Source organism: Falco rusticolus, chromosome 3, assembly GCF_015220075.1.
Source record: "Falco rusticolus isolate bFalRus1 chromosome 3, bFalRus1.pri, whole genome shotgun sequence".
Taxonomy (NCBI): Eukaryota; Metazoa; Chordata; class Aves; order Falconiformes; family Falconidae; genus Falco; species Falco rusticolus.
The window spans coordinates 69,431,420-69,455,675 of NC_051189.1; the positions used below are offsets into that span (position 1 = coordinate 69,431,420).

General features: G+C 42.6%; 1 protein-coding gene and 1 long non-coding RNA gene across 2 annotated transcripts; both read right to left on the reverse strand.

The window, feature by feature from the left end:
• Nucleotides 1-5,752: 5,752 nt before the first annotated feature.
• C3H6orf62 (chromosome 3 C6orf62 homolog) lies at nucleotides 5,753-13,515 on the reverse strand. The gene is made up of 5 exons (XM_037381690.1): nucleotides 11,361-13,515; nucleotides 9,266-9,442; nucleotides 8,560-8,682; nucleotides 7,561-7,695; nucleotides 5,753-7,037 (listed from the first exon to the last, which is right to left on the reverse strand). Exons 1-5 carry the CDS (start codon nucleotides 11,487-11,489, stop codon nucleotides 6,912-6,914), a joined length of 690 nt encoding a protein of 229 aa, XP_037237587.1. The 5' UTR covers nucleotides 11,490-13,515; the 3' UTR covers nucleotides 5,753-6,911.
• Nucleotides 13,516-16,480: 2,965 nt separating this feature from the next.
• On the reverse strand, nucleotides 16,481-24,202 carry LOC119144945. Its single transcript, XR_005103256.1, has 3 exons — nucleotides 24,123-24,202; nucleotides 20,456-20,529; nucleotides 16,481-17,558 (listed from the first exon to the last, which is right to left on the reverse strand). It is a non-coding gene; the product is annotated as an uncharacterized LOC119144945 (long non-coding RNA).
• Nucleotides 24,203-24,256: the final 54 nt, after the last annotated feature.

The following is a 24,256-nucleotide window of genomic DNA, read 5'->3' on the forward strand; positions in this document are numbered from 1 at the left end:
GCCTCAGGAACCTACCATGGGTAGGTGGTCTCATTCTATCACTTAGCATTCATCATATCTACGTAATTGCAATTTGAAAAGCATCCAGGCAAATTAAAAGTGGCAAACCTCAATGTGGAATAACAGTATCCTCCTGTTCCCATTCAAGCCTGGCAAGGACTGCGGCAAGCTGAGTGAAACAGAAAAAAAAAACCCCTTCCTGAAGTAACAAGTGAATTCTCCCTTATAACAGACTATTCACCACAGTATTTTAGTGCTGCCCAATTAATAAGAAAGAGGAACATAATTAATATGCAGGCCAGTTATTTTAGAAGCGGTTCATTGAACTGATTATTTTAAGACAACCTTGTCAGTTACCCCTCCACCAGCAGCAGCATGTTAACCTCATAATTTATTTCACAACTTAACCCGGGCTCGGAGATGACTTTAGAAGGAATTGTTACCATTGAGCTTGCTTAGCTTTGGGAGTAAACTAACAGAACATCAGACTTAACATTTGGAAGCGTTCTTTACTGCGTTCACCCTAACCGAAACGTTGGCAAATCTGCCTCTTACGTTAGCCGAGTCTCGAAGGAAGTAGTGAGGGAAAAATCACTGTAATCAGGACAAATGGTACATGGTTCCACCTGGCGTCAGAGCAAACATATCTCCTGTGGGGCTGACCTAGTTCCATCACTGCAGATTTGGGCATAATTCCCTTACAAGCAAACAAATCAAGTGACTCACTGAGAGCATCTTGTGAGTCTTATTAGTGTGCCAGATTACATATCCAATAACTGACAGAGCTCTGTAAGCTCCCCATCTTACAGCTGCAAATGGTACTGCCCCTCCCATACTGTGCTGGGGTTTTTTTTCCTTTTTTTTTTTTTTTTTTTTAATTATTAAACATACCAAATGCACCATACTCCTTGATGTCTAGAGGCCTGTCCTTAGGGAGGGGCACACCTCACACAGTCGTATGTGACATGTTGTGGAACAGTTTGTCTCCATCAGTGGAAGTCACTGCAGCTTCCCACTTCATGCAATATATTGGCCAGCCAAGTGTTTTATGCTGGTTTCACATCACTACTGTCGCACAAATACGTTCAGACTGACAGCCAGGTATTCACACCATGGTAGAATTACACATTACAGGTCCCTTGAGAAAATGAGGAATTGGAACAGAATTGTTCCCACTGGCATGTAAAACTGAGAGTCCAGATACTAATCCGGGCAAATACTGAACACAGATGAAGGTGCTGTGAGGAGGGATTTAGTCGTTAAGGATTCCAGTTCTTGGGACAAGGAACTTGTCAGTGATAACACTGGGGAGAACAGAGGGTAAGGAAGGACATCGCTGCTGAAACAAGAATTAAACTATCAGGACTCCTTGTTAGGCTTTCAGGTTGAGCCACTTGTCACAGGGGTCTTATGGCTGAGCTGCTTCACCTAGGCTAATCTGCCAATTTAATCACAAGCTAGTTGGTTTACAATTCTCAAATTGGCAAGCATTACCACCTAAAGGGGATGGGGGAGGCAGGGAGAGTTAGGCAGTTGAGTAACTGTTCTGAACAGCAATTCCATTCTGTTCAGCTTCATTGACTGGCTCCGAGCCACTGCCAGGGCATACGGAAGAATTTCCAACTGCGTTTCATTGCTAACCATTTTAGACTTCTCTTACCTGCAGAAACTATTTAGCCAATAAAAAGAAACCCTAAAACCTCTCCCTTACCTCTCCACCCCTGGGAATAAAGAAAAAAAGCACTCTGATTCCTATTTTGCTAATTAAGAGTTCAGGGACAGCACCATGACAGTTACTAGCTTTGTGATTCTGTAATGCATTCGCTGAGGGACTGCTGTTACCAGATCCGCTGGTCCCAAGCTGCCGTGGTTGTGGGACACCGCAGCATATACAGTTCTCACCTAAACCAGGGTAAATTACCTGCAAGCTCTAATCAAACATGACATGTCGGCTGTCCTCCAGAAAACAACACAAAAAAACCCTACTTTTGTTCACCAAAGCAGTGCCTGGGGCTGTACCACTGTAGGAAGATTCTGGATCTTTGAGTTCTTTCACTTAAAAGCAGTAGCTGCTTGAACAGAGCGTCCAGAAATGCAGCTTGTAGAGCGGGTGCTCTGGCATACGGCAATTGTGCTCCAACTAAAGGACCTTTCCATATGTAAATCCTCTCCAAGCAGAACTAGGTCATAGATATCTTCAGCCCTAAAAAGCATCTATCAGCCATGCAGAAGAGAAGTTACTCTTACCACTTCGCTTGCTTCAGTTACCCTGCAGAGCCCACGCACGCCTCAGCGCTCCACCGGCAGGCTCGCACCAGCGGCGGGGCGCGGAGCGGAAAGCAGCACCCAGCTACCACTGCAGATGGAACTGCAGTTTCCTCCCCAGTTTCCCTGACAGCAGAGTTCATCTGTACTCCAAGATGACAACAAGGAAGATTCACATCCCAGGCTAATACAAAGCACCCCATCCTTGGGCGCTACAGCAGGGGAAGAGCTCAGGGAACTTCAGTGCAAGTGTGAAGGCTCTGCCTGAAGCTTTTAACTCTGCGTCATGCCCGACCCCTGCAGGGTGCAGTAGCCTCGCAGATACAGGAGACACCTACAAGCTGAGGCCTTGTTCACATACCACCAGCACAAGCATCAAGTAGTGCCCCTGCGAACAAACAAAGGCCAAACTGACACACAGCAACATCCTTTGTGTGCTAGTGCCACAGAGGGACAAGAAGTAACGTCGGCTTTAGGGTTTGGGTAAGTTGTTTATATGTAAAGATTAACAAAATGAAAAATTCCACAAAAGGAATTCTAGAATGAACACCACTCAGGCTAGTACAAACATCCATGCTGAACTTTTTTTCCTTTTGTAAAACACTATTAAATAAATCCCTTTATCTCGTTACTTCATTCCAGAAAGCTGTTCTAGAATCCCATGGCTTATACCGCTTCTGAATTTGCTGCTGCAATAAATGCAAAACTAAAAATGGGAGAAGCTTTTCCAGGCTAATAAAAGAAAACAGCAATTAAGTAAATTCACACCACATGTCTGTCTGCTCAGGGGATGTAAATGTAGTCTAATAATTAATTCTTGACTTTAACAACCAACACACTAGCAGCAGAAACCTTAATGAAGCTTAGTGTGAGATTATTCTAATGGACTGTTAGGGAGCAAAAAAACCTTAAGCGACCATTCTCACTGTTCAGCCCCCAGAGAGCCAGATTTAACATGAGATGCCGTTCCTTAACTGCAAGTAGCCTAATGACCCAGCACAGGACAAGTGCAAGAAAATGGAGTGTTCTCCCTGCTGCAAAACAGAGACTGGCAGGGAAGGACACCTGGAGAGGTCACAAGCTGGCACAAAGTACAAGGAGTGGAAGCTTATGGCCCTTGTATCAGGTTTTAAAGCAATTTTCAAACTAATACATTACACCTTATTATGTTAGCAAAAAAAGATGTCATCATTCACAGGGGCCAGAGGACCTATCTGTTAGGAAGACTGATCCTATGCTTGCTTTTTATTTTGTAAATGAAAACCAAGTGGGTTTCAGGATTTATTTTTTTTTAAAAGTCCAGAAAAAATGAAACTTGCAAATTACTATCTTCCCCCACCTTCTTTGTTTTCTAATAGGCTTAATATCTGACTATGCAAAAAGATCAACTTGTATCAAGAGATCAGCTTTCAATGCTCAAAGGTTAGTTTGAGCAACCAATTTTTTCTTTTTTAGAGCAACGCTGTATAATCACAATGTGTTTCTAGTACCTTATGTATTGCTTAACACAGCAATTTTAGTCTAACATCATAGCTTGATAAGCAATTTTTGCTTTGAGACAGATGTGACAAAGGGTATCAACTGCAAACAAGCTGCAGGCCTATGACATTTGGGCAATGCTTGTACCAGCAGTTCTGTCCATCTTGCCATATTTTTGGTAACACAGCTGTATGGCTGAAGAAGCTTGAAAAGTGAAGGAAAACTATACAGCAATGTACAGGCTATGATATTTAATAAGCTTCTCCATCTGGGAAGCACCTGACACAAGCTTCCCTCCACCAGACACTTTACTTGGATGCAAGAGATTTAACAGGCCTCTGTCTACTTAATTTTGCTGACTTCCCATTCATCCCTAGCTCACTCTGCTTGGCAAGCGCACATGACAAATCCCCAGGCAACTGCCCGGTAAAATCCCCAATCTGAGGTGAGATACTGAGTGTATTTCAGTTCTTCCTATTAGCATATCCAAAGGGGCCACACAAACTGACAGCAGGTAGTAACCAGAAGTCTTACAAAAAAAAAAAAGTCTTATGGACCCCTTTTGTACTTACAAACAGCTCCACTGAACAAAATAATTGGGTTTACAGTCACAAACGATGCTTTGTGAACAGTTTTGTGAGATAAAATGTACACTTTGAAGTTAAGGAAGCCTACCAAAAAGCCACTAAGCTGTTATAAAAATGGCCTGAAACCAAGTGGTATCTTGTTCATCAAGTTCAAGATACCAAGTTCAGGTATCGTGAACTGCTTTCATTCCCTTTTGAAGGGCATTTTGCTCAAGTAATTTAACAGAATATTCTGAAAATGAACCAGAAGCTCCACTGAGAAAGGGTGGGACAATTTCGAGTTTCATCTTTTCCCTTGAAAGTCAGCCTGTTTGAGTGGAGAAACACCTTCAGATGTCCAAAGAACAAACTCTCATACACTCAAAGAGATTCTCATGCACTGATGCCCTGTTGTTCCCTCCCCTTTATCTTTTTTCTCTACCACTTACACAATGCAGATAGCCATCAACTCAATCTAATAGCACAGCAAAAGCATAACATTTGTTAGCTGGGTAGAACAGACCACACCTAACAAAATTAGCATTATACAACTATGTTCTCCCAAGAAAGCACAGTAATTTAACTCAGATCACTGTCACAAAGAATGAATGAGTGTGTCTTATGCATCCCATACAAAATCAAAAAAGCAATTAAACCAAACAGGCTGTTTCCTGTAACACTGAGAACTCGAGTTCAGGATGATACCGTTTACTGACACTTGAAAGCACTGTACACAGCCACTCAGGCAAACATCTTGAGGCTTCTTCCAAGAGAAACCTGAATGAAGAAAACCAAAATTCCTAACGCAAGAACTGTTAAGCCACTTACTAACCAAGGTACCTAAGGCCAGATTCTCACTGCTGTGAGATGATGTCCAAAACTACAAGGAGAAAAAGGGATTGCGCACTTGGGAAGCAAAATCCAAACTCTTGGAACCTGAACATTTAAGACCCTATAAAACCCATCCCAAGCTTCAATGTGGGCACTCGGTACGGCACTTACAGGCCATTCAAAGAAGGGCACTTAAAAGCTGGGAAATTTACAGTACTACTAGCAGGTATGGCAGTTACTAAATATTCAAGAAAATCACAGCATTCTGTAGAGCAGCATTTAAGGTACTGCTCTGTAACTTAAGGCACTTATGAAAGCGAAGTTGCAGCTTTCAGGTGGTGTCTCCCTAGGGTGCTCCAGTTAAACCTGTAGAAATTCATGACCAGAGAACTAAAACCATCCAGGTACCAAATACAGCACTATGCTAGGAATTTGATTACTTCTGACAGCCGCTTTTCAAAACATATTAGCCACGTATTTCAGAACGCCTTTGCCACCAATTTTTGTTAATACCATTTAACAGTCTGTACATTATCAGTGTTTGCAATGGGTGACACCGTCAAGATGCAAGAAATTACTAAAATTAAATAGGATTTCCATAAATAAAATGGTCATCTTTCACCTAATTTATTAAAGTTCCAATTTTTTCCAATTCCAAACAGAAGCTAAATACAAGTTTTAAACAGGTAAGCACTAGTTTAATCCAAAAGGGAGCAGGCTTATGCAGTTTTACTCCAGTAAAGTACTCAACCCTTAAGCAGAGCCTTCTTTGTCATCAAAACTATACAGTAGTCTTCCTTTTATCATTGCACAATCTTAAAATGTTCTGTCAGAACCAACTTTTGACGCTCCAAACACTATTTTACATTGTTTTATAATGTCTATTCCAAAAGAAAAAAAAACCTCATTGGGTTTTCCATACGAAACATTTTAGAAACCAGTATTTCCTGCACAGTTCACCTGCAAGTTTACAAGTCTCAACTCTCAAGAAAAAAAATAATCCTCTACCAACATTGTTTCTGCAGCTATTATTTTACTTTATTATTAGCTGCTTTAGCAACTTCAGACTCCAGGTCTGCCTCATCTGTATAAACGCATCCAACGCAAAAGAATACTTTCATACAGTTATACAGCAACTTGGGGAAAGAGATCCAAACCAAAAGTGCCAGTAAACTTAGACATGGCCCAGCAAAATAAAAGAGGCAAAAAATGCCTACATATTAAATGAGATGCTTTTTTTCTTTAAAGAAAGATTTCTTTCCCGCATTTACTTACTATTGTAGCCACTTTTCTGTTCATTAAAATGAATGATAGTGCTCTTTGATACAATCATTAACAGCAAAGCTATAAGGCCTTTATACCTGTTACATTCACTTCTCACCCTCCAAACACTGATGGTTAACATTATAGATGCTAGGGGACATGACCAGCACAAATGGGAACACCACCACAAATGATCACCTTGTGCTTTCAGATACATTTGTTTCAGTGTACAGTCCCTTCATTTCACATTTTAGTAAGATGCTGATGCAGTGCAGAAGCATGCAGAGCATCCTCTCTTTCACAAGGTCCATGCAGAAAACATCTAAAAAAAATTGTAAAGTTCTGAGATACAAATGACAAAACAAATCCAGGATGATCAAGTTTCACAATGTATAGTGTTCTGAACATGAGTCCATTTTCTTCTAAATTCTGAAAGAATAAAGTGGTGAGGAAAGTGAAAATCCACTGCTGCATTCTGTGATCTTCCCCATTTTGCTGGCCAGTACCTTACTCTGGCATGTAAGGACGGAGGTGATCCTCTATGGTACCAACCGTCCAGTGAGTGAGCTGCTCCTGTGGCAGGTACAGGCAGATGCTGCATAACTTGAAGATTGTAGCTTTGTTTTTTGGAGTCTAGAGACAAAGAAAAGCCAAAGAAAAGCTATTAAACATGAAAGTTAACTCAAGACTACCAGGCAGACCCCCAGCAGATCCAGCCCAATTATTAGCTTGCTGCTGACTGTGGAAGAACAGACACATTTAAAAGCCACTGTCCCATGTGTATTAAACAGCATGAACTCAAAAATCAGTCTGTGACCTCCAATGCCTAAAATATTTTCACTATTCTGTTCATTCACTTGAATAACTTCCAAATTAAGCCAACATTTTGACTTTTCAAAACCACTGTTAAAGTAGATTTTAGAACTAATACAAGACCATCAAATTCATTGCGTGAACACATTGGGGGCCCATAGCTAGTTTTTGTACATACGAATCCTATTTATAGCCTAAGTTCCCTCTGAAACTGAAATGCAAGCATGAATGCACAGTTTTTCTACTTGAGTATTTTGCAGCAAAATCACTAGTGTTCCTAAGAAGAAAAAGCATCTTATGATTAAAACACACTTGTTAAAAAGAGGGACAAAATTAAGCTTACCTGCAAGTGCTGTCTGTCAATGAAGAGAAACACTGACTGGCTAGGGTTGTTGACAACAATTCCAGTCTTGTCCTTTCGGCTCAGAACATGCAGAAACTGTTTTTCATAGTCACCGTGATGAAATTCAAACTTGGCCTGCATTATGTGAGAGAGGGGAATAAAATATTTATTAAGCTAAAGCTCACAAGTAACCAATTAATTTCCTTCAATATGGGGCTTTATAACCACTTCTGCTCCTTTCCTTATCTACAAAAAGCAGAAATGGGGGAAACACAGTGATGACACACTTGAGTCTTGCCACAATTTAAAGAATTCCCTAGTTTTGTTCTGCCAACACTGACATTACTCATTGCAATGACGTATAAACAATTCAGAAGGTACAGCTTTAACTGCATATATAAAACTGGGTTTAGCTTGCTGTGGCAGGGCATCCCTGTGCATCAATACAGTGCATTTCTTCCAACACTTTACTCTTATTGCAGAACCAGCACAGAATATACACGTAACATTGGTTTTTTCCCCAGTAGCCAGCTCTAGCTCTTCACATTCAGATTTTTAAACAGTCTAAGATGTTTGAAATTTATTTCAAGGTCAAATTAAAATGCACAAATTTCAGCCATCTCAGATCCTTTTTCGTCTAACAAAAATACAGCAACTTGGGATATTCACAGAACCCATCATATTTAGACAAAGATTTAATTGTACCAAGAGCCACATCTAAACCACTTCTACAAATGCTAACATGACATACAGATTTATACATAGATGTAATTTGTAAAGGTCCTTCAGACACTTAAATTTTGTAAGTGTTGATGTAACAGTGCATAAAGACAAGAAGCAGAATTTGGCATTCAAAAGATTCCTTTATAAATTAAAAAAACAGCCAGACAGCATACTTGAACATCCACTTAAGTCACGTAACTTAATTTATTGGTTAAAAAGATAAAAGAGTACTTATCCCCCGGCTCTTAATTGAAGTTAAAAAACAAAACCAAATACCTGAACAGGCCTAAAGGGTTCATCAGATCCCTTCCACCGAGAAAACAGGAGACAGACTATCTTCTCAATATCATTACGAGGCCAAAGAATGAAGTCCATCTCCTGGGTACAGCCAATCACATCCTGCAAGTAGTGAAGTTTTGTACTTACATTCCCCTCCATTAGTTGAAGATACAGATAAGCAACTTATCTGTACAGGGCACATGATTTAAAGGTGTTACTTATTACCATGTTTGTGTAATTTTCCATTTGTATTACTCACAGCACAACTAAAGCCTTCCTTGCCTTCCACTGAATTTTAATCAGTATTTCAATGCAGAGTTTTAATCAAATATCAATTCCAACTTTAAGAAAGCATTAGCAAATACCCTATCTTCCAATATTCATAAAGCAAAACCACTTAGTTGTACAATTCTTGCAAGAATTTAACACATGCCTACTAAAGAACAAGAAAGGCAACAAGATACAATTTCCAAGGCGTAACTGAATGAGACAGATGAAAGGCAGAACTTGAGCACCACATATTTAAACACAATTTCAGAATACATATGCTGTCACCCTTCAAAATAGACCCCATAAACACATGCCCGCAGAACACTTGTGCAGCAGAAGAGCTGAGAAGAAAAAAACAATCAGCTTTGATTCACAAAGAAAAGCACAAGCGTTGAAGAACTTAAAATTCAGCAAGCATAAAGAGGAACTTTACCCTGCGCATAGACTGGTAGCGGGGTGCGTGAAGCTGTACTACATCCTTCTGCAGAAGCTCTAAGGAACTTTCCAAAGAATAGCTGGAATCCCGCACACCTTTCAGGATATTTTCTTCATAATTATTGGTCATGACTGGTATCACTTCAGACACTTCAAAAAGCGCTGATTTTTTCTTCTAAAAAAAGCACAGGTCACATCAAGATTACAATCCTTTCTAGGCAGCTATAGGTAAGTTTATTTCAGAATTTGCCATTTTCTGTCAGCATTCATATATGAAGGGCACATCATATAAATCAAGACTCTGAGAAAAACCACACTAGAATTTACATGCAAAATTTTATAAATTGAACAGAATCAGTCAGTCCAACAGCTGAACATGTTTGTAAGACTGGCATGTAAATCTGCATCTTTAGAGACTACAAAAACATTAAAGCTGTATTTGAACATTAACAGAACTGCCTTTTCATCATGTACAGTACATGACTTTGCGTCGACCAAAAGCCCTCCTCAAGCTTCCCTTCGCATCTCAGCACTCCCCCCTTCCCTTTGCTACACTTTAAAGTCAGCATATTAGGAGAAGGGAAGTCTTCCAGTCCTCATTTGGTAACAATGAGCAATCAAGATCCAGTCTGAAGTCCTCAAAGAAGGACTGTTTTGATTTGCTAAATAACTTTTATACTCTACTCACTACAGTATTTCAATCTCTCTCAAGCATGGCCAAAATATTATGGGGAATTTGGAAGAACAGTTTTGCTGTATGTAAGATCATTAAAAGTTTTAAGTCTGTTTCTAACAGCTTTCTTAAGCTGCATGGGGAGTCTTGACCCATTTTTAGAATCTAAATAACTATATGACAAAGCATATTTTATCAAATAACCCTCCACAACCCCAGCAAGAACATACATATGAGGCAACAATTTGCTGACCAAGCTAAGTTGAGCCGAATTCCTACTTTAAACAAACTGGCACTGGATGTCACCTTCAGTTCACTTAGATACAAGCGAGTTTTATAGGATTTAAAACAGTTATTTGCAACCAGTTTCTACAAAGCAACCAGAAGTAGTATGAATGTTCCAACTAAAACCATTAAGATCGTATCACCTAAAAATTTACTTGCTATCACTGCTTAAAACATTCGTACTTCTCTTTATTACTATGAAACAGCACCAAGAAATTGCATCCCACTATATCCATTGCTGTTTGCACTAGAACTGACAAACAAAAGCAAATGGAATTAGAAGAATTTTAAGGAAACTTTAATTGAAAAGTTCAAAGAACAGAGTCTTCATTAAAAAACACATAGCCACTACAGTGAATGCAACAAATACGACATCTGAGGGGATTAAACAGTTTTGGTGCTCATCTACATGCCTGCTGTGCATTATATATTCTGTTGGCATTTGCTTCTATCTTCACTCGTTCAGCACATTCACTTACTGTAAGCACCTACTTTCTTCACCTTCTGCGGATGGAAACTCTTAGTTCTGGGTCTACAGTTAGCTTTAGAACTATCACCAGGCTCCCCAACCCGGCCCAGACACACCGCATTCAGCGGCAGACCAGGGAGCCAAGCAAATGAAGACTCCCTCTTTTCCCTCTCTGCTCCCTTTCAAAATGGTAGCAACAGTTTCACATGTCTGCATACTTGGGCCATTTAAATGCTGCTTTTTGCGACTCCTCCCTTCAACTGCCAGGTCTTCCCTTCTGCGCTACCCAGATAAATACAGTAAGTTTAGCTATTACTCCAGCCAGGCCTCCCTTTTCAACTTGACTGTCCACAGTCAACAATTAAGCAATTCAGACCCCAATAAGGCTTAACAAATTACAGTATTAACTTCGAAAAGTATTTACCCTATACAGAGGTTACCATGTAATCACTTAACGAGGTACTGGCACCCTCTGCATTACAAAACTAACATACAAAATGCCAGAATGGCAAACATGAACTAAGTATTACAGCAATGAGCAACTTCAAAAAGTTGAAAAGTCAACTTAATCTATTAAGGATAAACCATTACATGCAATCTGGCAGCAAGACTTTGCACAGCATAATTAACATGCACTGCAACAGAGAAACATTAAAACCAAGTTACCTTGTCTTTGAACACAAAGGCAATGTACATCTTGAAGTCAAACTGGTCAGCTAAAGATTCTTTTTTCTTTCTAAGCTGAGCACGAAGTCTGTTCAGAGCTTGTTTCTTCCGGGAGTTTGGGTCCCCCATTTTGTAATACAGGTGGTACTAAAGCCTTTGGAAACTGTAGCTAAACTATGGGCACCTTTTCTTAAGACTCAAGTACAACAGAAACAAGTCGTTTGATTCCTGCTAATACGACTGAATAGATAAAACGCTAATGTAACCCAAAACCGCACCTCAGGCAATATTTTACGAGAACGTCGTATTGGAGGGGTCAAGAAACAAAGTAAGTAGTTGTCCAGCCATGCCTGGACAAGAGGTTTTACAATAAACCAAGAAAAAAGAAACCTTGAGTATTTTAAAGACAAAAATTTGAACAGTTTAGCCGCAGGAATAAGTGGGCAAGAATGAAAAAAATAAAAATACCCAAATCTTATCACTATTTACGTGTACAATGAAAAGCAACTGGCACAAGCCCAATCCATAGGGGGGGGGGGGAGTACTTTTGCTCTGCTTACAAAAAAAAAGATGAAGCTGAAATTACAAATTGCGTTTTACCCCAGCCAGATTCATGACTCTACTGATTATTATTCTCAGCCTTCCACTATTGTTATGTTGCCCGTCTTTTTTTTTTTTTAGAAATATTACACTTGGTGGAGAGCAGAGACAAGGGTGCAAAGGAGGAATGCACATCCCATGAGATATGACATTTCTCTGCCAACAACAACAAAATCAACTACAGACAACACAGTGCTGGTTTGCAGGGGAGCAAAGACAAAAAACAGCGGAGTCATTTCTAACTTCATCCTGCTCATCATCAGGCACATCATCGCCCTGAGGCTACTGCTGCCAAAGAGAAAAGGGATCATGATGGCCATAGACGAGGGGCAGGCAGGGGTTCAAGGGACAGTATTATCTCACCTAGAGACTGAAACCCAAATCAGTGCCCCAAACGCAGGGCTCCTTACCAGTCGGAGAGCCCTACATCCCCCAACACCTCACACGCTCCCTGGGCTGCTGATCCCCCGGGATCCTTCTCTCTCTGCTGCTGCTGCGCTCCACAGGGAGCACGATTAGCTGAGGCTGTGCATGGCCAGTGCTCTTCGCTTCTCCTTAGGCCTCTCTCTACACAAGCCGGCAGAGGCTGCAGCGGGCGGCCCGTGCCCGGGGCACCCACAGTAGCACGGCGTCTCCCCTCTCACTTCATGATCGCGACTCGGAATACATGGAGTTTTGCTCCTGCTTTTCTCGCGAAACAGGTTTTCGGTGACAAAATTTTTGCGAGGTTTTGTTTGGGTTTTTTTTATCCTAAATTGCAAGCCTAGATTGCAATTTTAAACCTCCAAAACACCCTCCCCCCAAAAGCAAATCCCCAACTATCAGGTTATTTTCTTCCTCTCTCCAGACATTTTCCCCCCCAGGTGTTTGATTAGTCGGGGTTGAAAAGTTTTTAGGTTAGCAAATTCGGCGGACCAGGTTAAGAAGAGGGGGAAAAGTACTCCCCCCTCCCCTGGAGGAAAAGAAAAAAGAAAGGAAAACAAAAAGAAAAACGGAACCCCTCCCCAAAACTTCCCCCCCACTTAAGCAAGAGACTGAGAGACTCAGACAAGAGACCGAGACCGTGGCCCGCTCGCTACCCGCAGCCGGCGGGCGCAGGAGGAGCAGTGGAGGCGGCGGCGCTGCTAGCAGCACGGAGAGGAGCCATGTCAAGATAAAGCCACGAAGCCGCGGAGCCCCCCCATCCCTGCTGCAGTGGACACGGTGACCGGGCCGCCCGCTCTGCCGCTGCTCAGCCCCAACCTGGTCCCCATAGTCTAGCTCAGCGCCCCGGTGCCGGGGAGTGGGGAAATGGTGGCGGAGAGAGGAAGAGGAGAAGCAGGAAGAGGCGACGGCGGCAGCAGCAGCGGAAGAAGGTGTCGGCGGCGGGTCCCTGCGCTAGTGGCTCCTACGGAGGGAGGCGGGCATAGAGACCCCGGAGCGGCGGCGGCGGCGGACGGGGACGGCCGGGAGCAAGACGAAAGGGCCGGAGAGCCTCTCTTCGCCAGGCGGTCCCGGGACGTCCGCGAAGGCGACAGCAGGAGCGCCTCGGCACGGGAGCGAGCACAGGAGCAGCTGCGCGGCCAGCACCGAGCGCTCAAAATGGCAGCGCCTGAGTCACAGAGGCACCGCCCGGCCCGCACTGCGCAAGCGCGCTCTGCGGCGCGTACCAAGCCCTCGGGCCCCGGGGGGGGACAGAATCTTGTGCTCCAGGCAGCAAGGCTCAGCGGTGGCTTCACTAGACACAGACGCTCCTTTTCGGGAGAGCAGCAGAGGCGAGTGCAACAGCGGCAGACCACCTCCGAGCCGCCGCCGCACCAAGAATCCGGGGCGCACTTCCCTGCTCCCCCACCCCCCCGCAACGCCGTCACGCCCCGTGTCACCGCCCTCGTGCGCCACGTGATGCCGAGCGGGGCGCAGCCCCCGGGACAAGGACCCGGATGGGGTTGCTCAACGCAGTTCTCAGAAGGGAGGCGGGCAGGGCAGGGAGGCAAAGGGGGAGGAATGGGGCGCCGCCCCCCCCCCCCGCCTGAGGTGGTTCGTGCCGGGCAGCGCCCCCGCCGCCCCTTCCCCGGCCCCAGTTCCTGGCCCCTGCCGGGGCCCCGTCCTACGTGGGGACACGCTTAAACTTGCTTCAGCCCTAAGCATCGTGCTGTTATCGGTAGTTACAGCTTTTAAGTCTTGCGGCGGCACGTTTTGTTTAATAGCGTTCGCTGGCGTTTGTATTCAGCCCATCATACGTATGTGAAGTAAGATGTAAATAAAACCCCAACGTTCACTAAGTTACACGGCGCGGGCCTGTGCATACTGGGCCTGCCAGACACCAGGGCACGGCCCGCGTTCCGCCGCGGTGCTCGTCATGCTCCCTGAGGAAGCTCCCTCGTTTTTATAAGTAATTGCTATTCCAGAGACGCAAACCTCATCCTTGGAGAAAACTAAGCACATGTGGGGTTATCCTACACGGAAAAGCTTCCGCCTCCCCCCTTCCACCTTCCCTGCAACGGAAGCGAAGCGAGGCCGCAGCTGGCTCCTGCGGGGCTCCCCTGGGCCCGCAGCCCCGAGGCGAGCGGGCAGCCCCCAGGCGAGCGGGCAGCCCCGAGGCGAGCGGGCAGCCCCCAGGCGAGCGGGCAGCCCCGCCGCGCTCAGCGCTCAGCGCAGGGCCCCGGCCCCACCCGCCCGGCAGCGCAGTACCGCGGCCTGCCCCCGCCCGAGAGGGGTGAGCCGGGGAAAAGGCAAAACTCGAGGGCTGAGAGAAGAATGATTTAGTACTTTAAGTAAAATATAGTAACAATTGTAATGAAAGGGAGCGAGAGAGAAGAGTAAAAACTCAAACGGAAAACAAAAAACCCCAAGTGATGCACGAATCACTTGGTGCCAGATGCCCCGTGCCCAGCCAGCCCCCGAGCAGGGAGCAGCAATCGGCACCCCCGGCAAATTCCCCCCAGCGTATATGCTCAGCATGACGCCCCATGGTATGGAATATCCCTTTGGGTTACCTGTTGTGGCTGTGTCCCCTCCCAGCTTCTTGTGCCCCCCCCGCCGCGCCTGAGGAACTTAAAAGTCCTGGACTTGGTATAAGCATTACTTAGCGACCACTAAAACCATCCGTGTGCTATCAACATTGTTCTCACATCAAATCCAAAACACTGCACTGCACCAGCTACTAAGAAGAAAATTAACTCTGTCCAGCTGAAACCAGGACACAGGGAAAGCCTGCCATCCAAAACTGCCCAGGCTGGAAGGAGGTGCTTCCAAAGCACTAGGCAGCGCAGGTTGGTGCTGTGCTGCACCAGGGCCAAGGGGATGGTGACCCGCTGGTTTGCCCTGCAGTGTGACACAGGCCTCCCAGGTGGGTGAAGGCATCTCTCACACCTTCCCTCTGGAAGCTGGTGCCTGTGACTCACCAGAACAGCGAGGTTATTACAAAGATTACAAGCAGAAGACAAGCACGGGCACCATCTATCCCATTTGATTGTGTTTCAAAGCCCCTGCAGCATGGCAATGGCACTCTCCCACTACACTCCAGTAGATTTCAGTCTTTTTTTCCCCTGCTCTCTGCTCTTACTTGCCTCTGCTGGTTTCCCTTGTTCTCTCCTGACCTTCATACTAGTTACTTTCCTTTAGCACACCTTTCCTTTACACACTTTTCCTTGGACACCTTGTCGACCTTCCTCCTGCCTGTCTTGCAGGCAGCTGCTGTGTCACAGCCCTTAGGCCTCACTGCCTTCACCTGGTGCTAGTCAGGCTCCCCGATGCAAACACTCCCTCTTGCCTTCTCTGTCACAGGCACTACCCAGAACGCCCCTCGGTTGTTTGAACAGGAACAGAGCAGAAACAGATAATTTTTACCCATTTAGAGACTGCTGTTCACTCCCAATGGCCACGCCTATTAAAAACAACCCATTATTTGGAGGTAAAAAGCAAGGCATCTAAATAGTAATATTGCATTAGCTCTGCACGGCTGCAATTACTTCAAAATGCCAACATTTTGTTAGCTATAATATGTCTGGCCTTAACAAGAGCTGTGTTTAGATACCCACTTTTTCAGTCAAAGCATTTTTGTTTGCTGTGCTGCCCTGTACGGCATTTTGTGCTGCAGGCTGAAATTCTGTCTTGTGTCTGCTGCTATTTTAAGCTGTGACTCACACTTGGCCTGTGACCTCTTTGTGCTGGCACAGCCGATGCAAAGAAGGCCCTTGGTACAGCAGCACTGCTTGATGCGGGCATTGCCTCAGCACAGAAGGCCCTCTGAGGGAGCTGGCGCCTTGCCTGGCCGTGGAGGAGAAAGGAAGGAGTTTTCTTCCAGCCCAGTAACTCCAGCTGCCCTCTCAAGTGCAGGGATGCAGCCAGAGCTACTGCACTTTGTCACAAGGTGTCGGGCAGCTGCCTAGCCCCAGGCTGAGGAATGCATCCCCAAAATTTTGTGAAATGTAGTTCTAGCACACAGTTTTTTCTTCTGGAGGATTTTCTAGCAGAGCTATGAGGAGAGGAATAGATATACTTACAGGGGAAAAAAATCTATACTTAGAAGAAATGGGAGATCGAGTACAGAATGTAACATGTTAAGCAGTCATCAGCTGTCTTGCAAACTCGGAAGCAGCAAACTTCTCAGAACCTTTCACAACATTTCAGAAGGGAGGTGGGGAACTGAAATCACTCCAGATTCCTGTGTATGGATTGCTGCTCCTCCTTATATAGGCAACTACCTCCCTTATCAAACTCAACAAAGATTTTTTTCTTTTCATTCCTTGGCTAGCAAAGATATCCTGACAACATTTACCCAAATGAGTACATCAATCGACCAAAATATGTTTATAATACATGTATGTTCAGAAATATCTGCACTGTTAAAGCCATGAGTAATAGCTGAATCTTGTCCTACTTTTATGCAATTGTGCTTCTTTTCCTCCATCATGCACAATGATGAAGCTCATATAGTTGAAAAATATCTGCATCTTAGAATATATATTAAGCAACACTTATTACTGCATGAAGGGAGAGTTAAGACTTAGCAAAATAAATATTTGTATGTCATTTATCCATAATTCTGTTGACCAGACAACTTATATTATTGTTATGCTTCTTATTGGTTATGCAATGTTGTACCATTTATAAGAGAGGCTTCTGTGCCTGAGAGTTAGTGCGTGTTTTGCAATTTTAACACTTGCTCTAGTGACAAACTGCCTCTCTTCAAATCTGGTTTAAAACAATATATAAGCTTTATCATTAAGACAAGAGAAATGTGCATGGTATAGAAAACAAACCCAGCAAGTACGTTGTGGCAGTATATGCAAAAGAGGCAACAGTTCTTTTTTTAGGCTTCAGTCCCATTAGCACAGCAATACTGTTTCTTGTGCATGTTAAATCTAGGCTGAGCAAAAGTCAGTAGAACGGATCAGCTTCTGCTCGTTTAACATAGCACAAAGAAGCTGGTGTCCTTTAGTCTCTCCCGAAGTGAGGAGGGCTTTGTACATTACCACGTAGCTGCAGTCCTGTAGTTTTTGAGGAAATCAAATGCATGCATATCCCTAGGGACTTCGGTTTCTGCAGTGGGGTGGGGGTGACACTGTTCAGCTGTCATCCCAGAGAAATACAGAATCAGGCAGCATGGGCAATACTCTGTGTGAAGGTAGGAAAGACCTTGTCACAAAAATGTATTCCTTGGGAGAGAAAGTTTTGAGTAATTGTAGTTTTGAGAAGCACTGCAAGTTTGGAATGTCTGGTTGCTTGTACATTTTTTCCATTTCTACTCTGAAAAACTTGTATTTTCTATTCACCATTTTATTGTTTCCTTGCTGTTTTCAGTGAAATTAAGTTCTGTAGGTTTTTTTCACATTTTGGTTGCATAATAAGTTGTGCTTTTTTCTGTAAACTAAAAATGATTGATAACTTTATAGAAACACCTTGTTGGGGTTTTTTTTCCCCAAAATTTATGTGATTTCAGAGTCTAAAGTCTGTTTTCAGAATTAAATGTTTACTCATAAGCACGTGGGCAAGATTGTGCTCTAAAGCCTCTGTTCCTAATTGCCAGCTTAAAAATTAGTTACTTAAGGCTTAATAATTTCTAGTTAATAATCAATTTTTAACAGATTGTAGCAAATTGATATATATGTTATAGACATAGTTAGGAAGAGATGAGGTGGATACTGTTATCTGTTTATACTTTCCATGCATTCTGTACTGGCTGTGTATGTTAGAAGTAGTATCACCCCTGAAGCTACTTCCTTCAAAACCAGAACTATGATTAATTTAGTGCCAAATGTTTATGCATCAGACAAAAATAAATTAGTATTCTTTCTAAATTCAAACACAACAAATTAGGTGGCAATTGAACTCTTTCATATACTTCAGAATATACTGTGATTTATTCTTTTCTGCCTTTAGAGAAAACATTCATTTCTAAGACATAACAGGAATGCTTTTGTGTTGAGAAATGGCAGTGTTTAATGCATAAAACATTCCTTACATCATGCTGTGGATGATGTAAGGAATGTTTTATGGTGTGGATATATCCACTGCACAGTTATTGCTACAATATTAAGCTTCATTCATCACTTCCCTATGTCCTGCCTTCTAGTCATATGGCTGTGGTCATAAAATGGGCTTTGCATTCTTGAGCACATAAGGTATTGATCCTAACCTTTGGATGAACCATACCTACTATCTTGCTGGGTTTGTTCTGCCTTAACAATTATACCTCTGTGTGTATATCTATCTATCTATCTATCTATCTATCTATCTATCTATCTATCTATCTATCTATCTATCTATCCACACTTAAATACACTTGATTATGTGCAGTCTCATTTTCTGCTGTTGCTTTATGTGTATGAGTCTGATGGGTAGCCAAGGGGGGGAAAGCCCTCCCCTTGAGTCACGAGGTTAAGAAGGGACCCCCTTGCTATCTAAACTTCTCAGGAGTCTAGGTGCAGTTACATCCAATCCTAGTCTCAGACTTGGTGAATGGTTTATGTCTTAAAAGACTGTATGTACAGCCACTTATCAGTCAGTCAACATTTGCCTGTCAGAACCCTCTCAAGGTCTTTCATTGCAACAGTTTCACAAAGTTGAAAAAATAGATGTTTTATTAAAGCAGCAGATATAACAAATTCGGAATTGCTGTTGATAAATGCACTTGCTGCAAAAATTGAGCTCAAGTTAAGACTTCAGCACTTTTGCTAGCAATACTTTCCCAGGTAACATCCGACATATTTGGAGATACGAGTCTTACCAAAGAGGCTTGGGGAGGAGAGAGGTCCAGACCCATTGACCCATCTGGTAGTTGTAGTTCTTATCTTCAAAACAGAGGATTCTTAATGCCAGATTTCTACTCATGATGAGGTGGAACTAAATCAATTGCTGTGTGCCGATTGGCCCTTAGCAAGGATTGCCAGTTTTGGAAGGCCAGTGGAGCCCGGTGGTTCGTCATGGGGCTGGAGCTTCCATACAGATGTACCTGGCTTTAATGAAGCATCACCAGGCTGTGAGGCACCCACCTCGGGTATCATTCAGTTGACTTGAGTGTTAGACTGCACCTGTCACATGTGTTTTATGAGATAAGCATGTTGCCAAAGTCAAACCCTGCTACTCCCTGCTGACTCGTGGTAACTTCTGTAATCGGCACCAGCAGCTCTTGTGTCCCACATTGAGTGTGTGCAGTTATTATGTCAAAAGTTTCTCAATGCCTTTGCTGTGATGATAGCTTCCCCAAGCACTGACACCCAATTAATTGCCTCTTTGAGTATTGGTAGTTATTTAACAGCTTAGCCATTTGTTTTGTATAACAAATGCACACCCTGTCTCTAAAACTTTGCATTTATTTTGGAAATGTCTGAAATGCATTAAAACCAATCCCTGCCTGCACTTTTCATGTAAATATGCCATTCAGATTCCACTGGACAAAGTGTTTTGACATCTGAAAGACTATTGACTCTTTGTCACTGTACTGTGTCATTTTTGTGTTCTCAGTGATGTGCAAATGCATTTGTCTTTATTAGACTGGTTTGATCTATCAAAACCAAAGATAGTCATGTTCCAGTGTAGGTTTTGTGTTTGCTCAGCAGGTGCCTGCAAGAGTAAGAGTAAAATCGGAAACAAGTTTTTTTTTTATTTGTTCACTCTGTAAATAATATTCTAAATACTTGTAGTCAACAGAATTGCAAGTGGCTTTAGATTAATAATTCCTAGCCTTTATAGAGAATGTTTTATTTTTAAATCTAAAGCACTATATAAATATTGTGGATTTTTTTCCAAGGTAAATCCATAGCTGAGCAGGTTAGGACTTAACAGTGTTTTAAAGGATGTCATAGTGACTCACACAGTAACAGTACTTAACTAGAGGAAATTCAGAAGGCGAGATGTAGATTTTTCTTTCAACCTTTCACCACTGAAGCACTAAGGATCACTGTTCACAGGACAATCTTCTATTTAATGTATGAAAATTGCAGACTCTCTGGAGAGATTTAATTAATAGCAGCCATCATTGAAAAATGAAAAAATGGAAAAATCCATTATACCTGGACTGTGCTGTGTTTAAAATCCATTCTTTGGACAGAGCTTCATTAGCATGCAGCTTTCCGTGCTGATTAGCCTAGGGAAGAGAAGACAAATCATGAACTTATTGTCGGTAACACACGGAACACCCTTCTATTCGACGTTAACGCCCCAGAAACAAGAGGCTGCGGGAGGGAAAGCGTTAGGCAACGTGATGCCGCGCTGCCACCTAGTGCCACCCGGCGGATGCGGGGAGCCGTTTTATCCCTTACGTAAATGGAATTTTCATTGGACAGAGGGGCCAAAAGAACAGCAGCAAGGGACCCTGGGAGCCACAACTCCTGTTTCTTGATTCAGAGGTCCCAAACCCAGCCTCGGGGCTTCCTTCCCTGGGCCCTTTTGCAGGTCTTGCACCCAGAGCAGGGCTGAGGCAAGTCATTCACGTGCTTCAGAGGCACAACACCGCACTGACTCCCTTGACCCTCTTCACAGTAGTTGTCTGCATCTAAAACAGTTAAAGCAGGTGCTTACATTAAATACTAATAAATAGGAAGGAGTTCATGATATATGTGTAATTTAATTTACAAAATACAAAATTACAATGTAATTTACCTGCACTTAATGTGGCAGGTAGAAATAAAGACTCTTAAGCACCCCAGAGCTAGGTAATTATCTGTGGATTACAGCACAGGCCTTGACAAAAAGCACAATGCGACTGTCAAATAGAAATACTGTTTTGCCTGTACTTGATTCAGATAGCCAAGTCCAAGTGCTCTCTGTGTAATGCTTAGGAAGTTTCCACACACAGGCGTCTAAAGAAGTCTGGACTCCAGAGTTATTGGAGGCCGGGTGGTGCGTTCCCACCTATTCCCATGTTCCCAGGCATGTGAAGTCCTCCAAAAAGCTTTTTTTCAGTTGTTATTTGCTATAAAAACTGATAACATTTATCAATAGCGATGGAGTATAAAAGCTGTAAAAAGTACACATTCTCTACTGACATGAATAATCTAACAAATTGGCTGAGCTTTATGGGAAACCTTGGCATGTTTGCTTAGGCTTACTTGAAGTACAAATAGTCATAAGTATTCATGACAGAGAGTTCTATTTTTTATGAAACAAACAAGCTGAAATGCATTATATTGCAGTCAATCTGAAGAAATCCATGTTCTGCTAGCATTGGCTTGACAGATTTTTGCATGTAAAAATGCCATAACCCCTATTTAAATTTAACCTTTGTCCACAAAAGTTTTTTATTATAGTATTACAGTTATTACAGTATTTTGTATTTTTACACTTACAAATAGGAATTATTACAATAAAGTAACCTGAAACATTTTGGTGAGATTTTTATATAATTACACTGGTTTCCCACAGTTAAAACTATGAATAAGCTTCTAATAATAAGCTCCAAGTACTCATTCTGACATGGTGAAGGGATTCTTTACAAGCCTTTCAAACTGAAGAAACCGAACTGAAGGAAAACTCTGAGACATGGTGGTTCATAATAGGACGTGTTCTTCAGCTGGCTAAACTGAAGGAGTGGCAGCTTTGTAATAAACCTCCAGATCACTGCCTCCAGCAAGGAACAAATTGAAAGGCAAAACAAACTGAACTGTGACAGAACCGTATCCCATTACCTTGCCCCCCCTCCAATTACCAACATTTTGAAAAACAGTTATTCCACTTCTGAACTGTAAATGAACTAAAAATTTTTATGAACTAAAAGTGAATTTTGAAAAGGTAATCTTTGACAAAATTTCATTTGAAAACATTAGCGTTACAAAAATTGCATCACAGTCATAAAATACACACATTGCATTTTATGTATATAAATATATGCATGCATATAATTTAAGTATTTTGTATAATGTATTTGATGTTGCATATTTATATTGCTATACAGCAATACATAAAATATAAAAATAGGAATACTCTGATACTGTGTTTATGTGCACATTACCTGTATCCAGATCTTTCTGAAAGAAGATTCAATGCTGCTAAGATTTATGTGTATATTTGACTGGAGTTTAGCATATCTGCTGGTATTATGGAATATGGAAATTTCAATTTTTCTGCTAGGTTCAACAAGAATTAAATTAAATTAAGAGCATGGACTTTTTTTTTTTAGTACTGTACCAGAACAACAGTAATTTGGATAACATTTCTGCATGTTATTTTCATTTTCTTGATAGAAGACAAAGCTTACTGAGGTAACAGCTTGCTGATGACACTAAATTACTATTAAGTGAATAGGAATAGAGGTGACTGACAAACTGCAGAAGGGCATTATGGAATTCAGTAACTGGCAAATACAGCAGTCAATGAAATTCAATGTAGGTAAACATAAAAGGTCATACATAGGAAAAAAACCCCCTTAATTTCACATATCAAGTGAAAGACTTTGAAATGACCATTATTCAAGAATAAATTCTTAGTATTATGGCAGGTATTTCCCCAAGAATGTCTGCCTGATGTTCAGCAGTCATTAAAAAGCCAAATCAAACAGCACCCAGATCACAAAAGAACAGAAATACGGAACAGCTTTCATGTAAGGGATGGCTAAGTAAACCTGGGAGAGAAAACTGGAGGGGAATCTGTTTAACAGTGGCCTAGATGAGGACCAATTTTTTGTTGTCTCTTTCAGTACAAGGACTAGGGACATCAAACGAAGTTATAGGAATTGGGTTCAAATGAAAAAATAAAGGAGGGAGTCCTTCAGACAATGGATATTTGAGCTCTAGAAGTACTTGCCAAAGGATATTGTGGACAATGAGTTTAAATGGATCAATGGGAGGCCGAACAAGTTTATGCAAGAGAGATCAGCATTATTTCCTTATCCTTGTTTAAAGATTTCCCAATTCATCATTTTTTATGTTCTGCCTTTCTTTCATTGGACCATGACATTCCCCTTAAGGCATTCTTGTAATTGCCATACGGTTTATTTCCAAACAGGAGACTCACAGAATGGCATGTTAAATAAACATTTGTCTCTGTAATTATCCTAATGTCTAATACCTCCATCATATCGCCTGGAAAAAACGTTGATAGCTGCTCTAAGCTAGCTATGAGACCTGGATTGCAAGGAATATGTCCTTAACTACATTCACTCACAAGTCAGCAGAAAACACTATTAGCATAAATGAATGTGCAAATATTTGTGAGAACATATTTGTAAAGTGGCCTCTAACAAAGTTAACAGCATACCTTATGCATAATCAATGCAGAGCTGTAGTCTATGTCGTATGTAAAATTGTTGTTTATCAGTTGTTGTGGCTTAACCATGTTAATTTTCTTCCTTGGTTTTGCAGCCTGTACTGTATTTAGATAGGAGTGATAATGGTAAAAGTTGCTATGTGATTAAATTTGGCTTGGTACAATGTCTTTATAAAATACAACAAATAACAGAAGTGAGAAAGCAGTGAGGAAGCAGTTGGAGAGACTTAGTATCCAGTTTCAATGCACTGGAAGGTTTTGAGTATGGAACCAGTAGACCTAAGCAGGCATGTAACAGCCAGGTGAGCACCAGGCAAGGCTTGTGTGTTTCATTTCCTACAGCTTCAGTTCAGATGACTCCAGCCTAGGGGCAGGTGGCACCAGACAGGCCTGTGCCCCCCCCTCCCCGAGGCCCTGGAAGGGCCAGGACGTGCAGTTCATAGCTGAGGTGCCTCATAACCCAGTGCTGTACTCGACCTTTGCCTCACGACGCACAGCTCTCCCGCCCCACCTCCGGAGACACCGGCTCCACGGAACCGCCCGCCGGCCTCGGCCCCCTCAGGCCCCCAGCCTCCCGCCACCGGCCCGCGGGGCGTGGCTCCGCCGGCGGC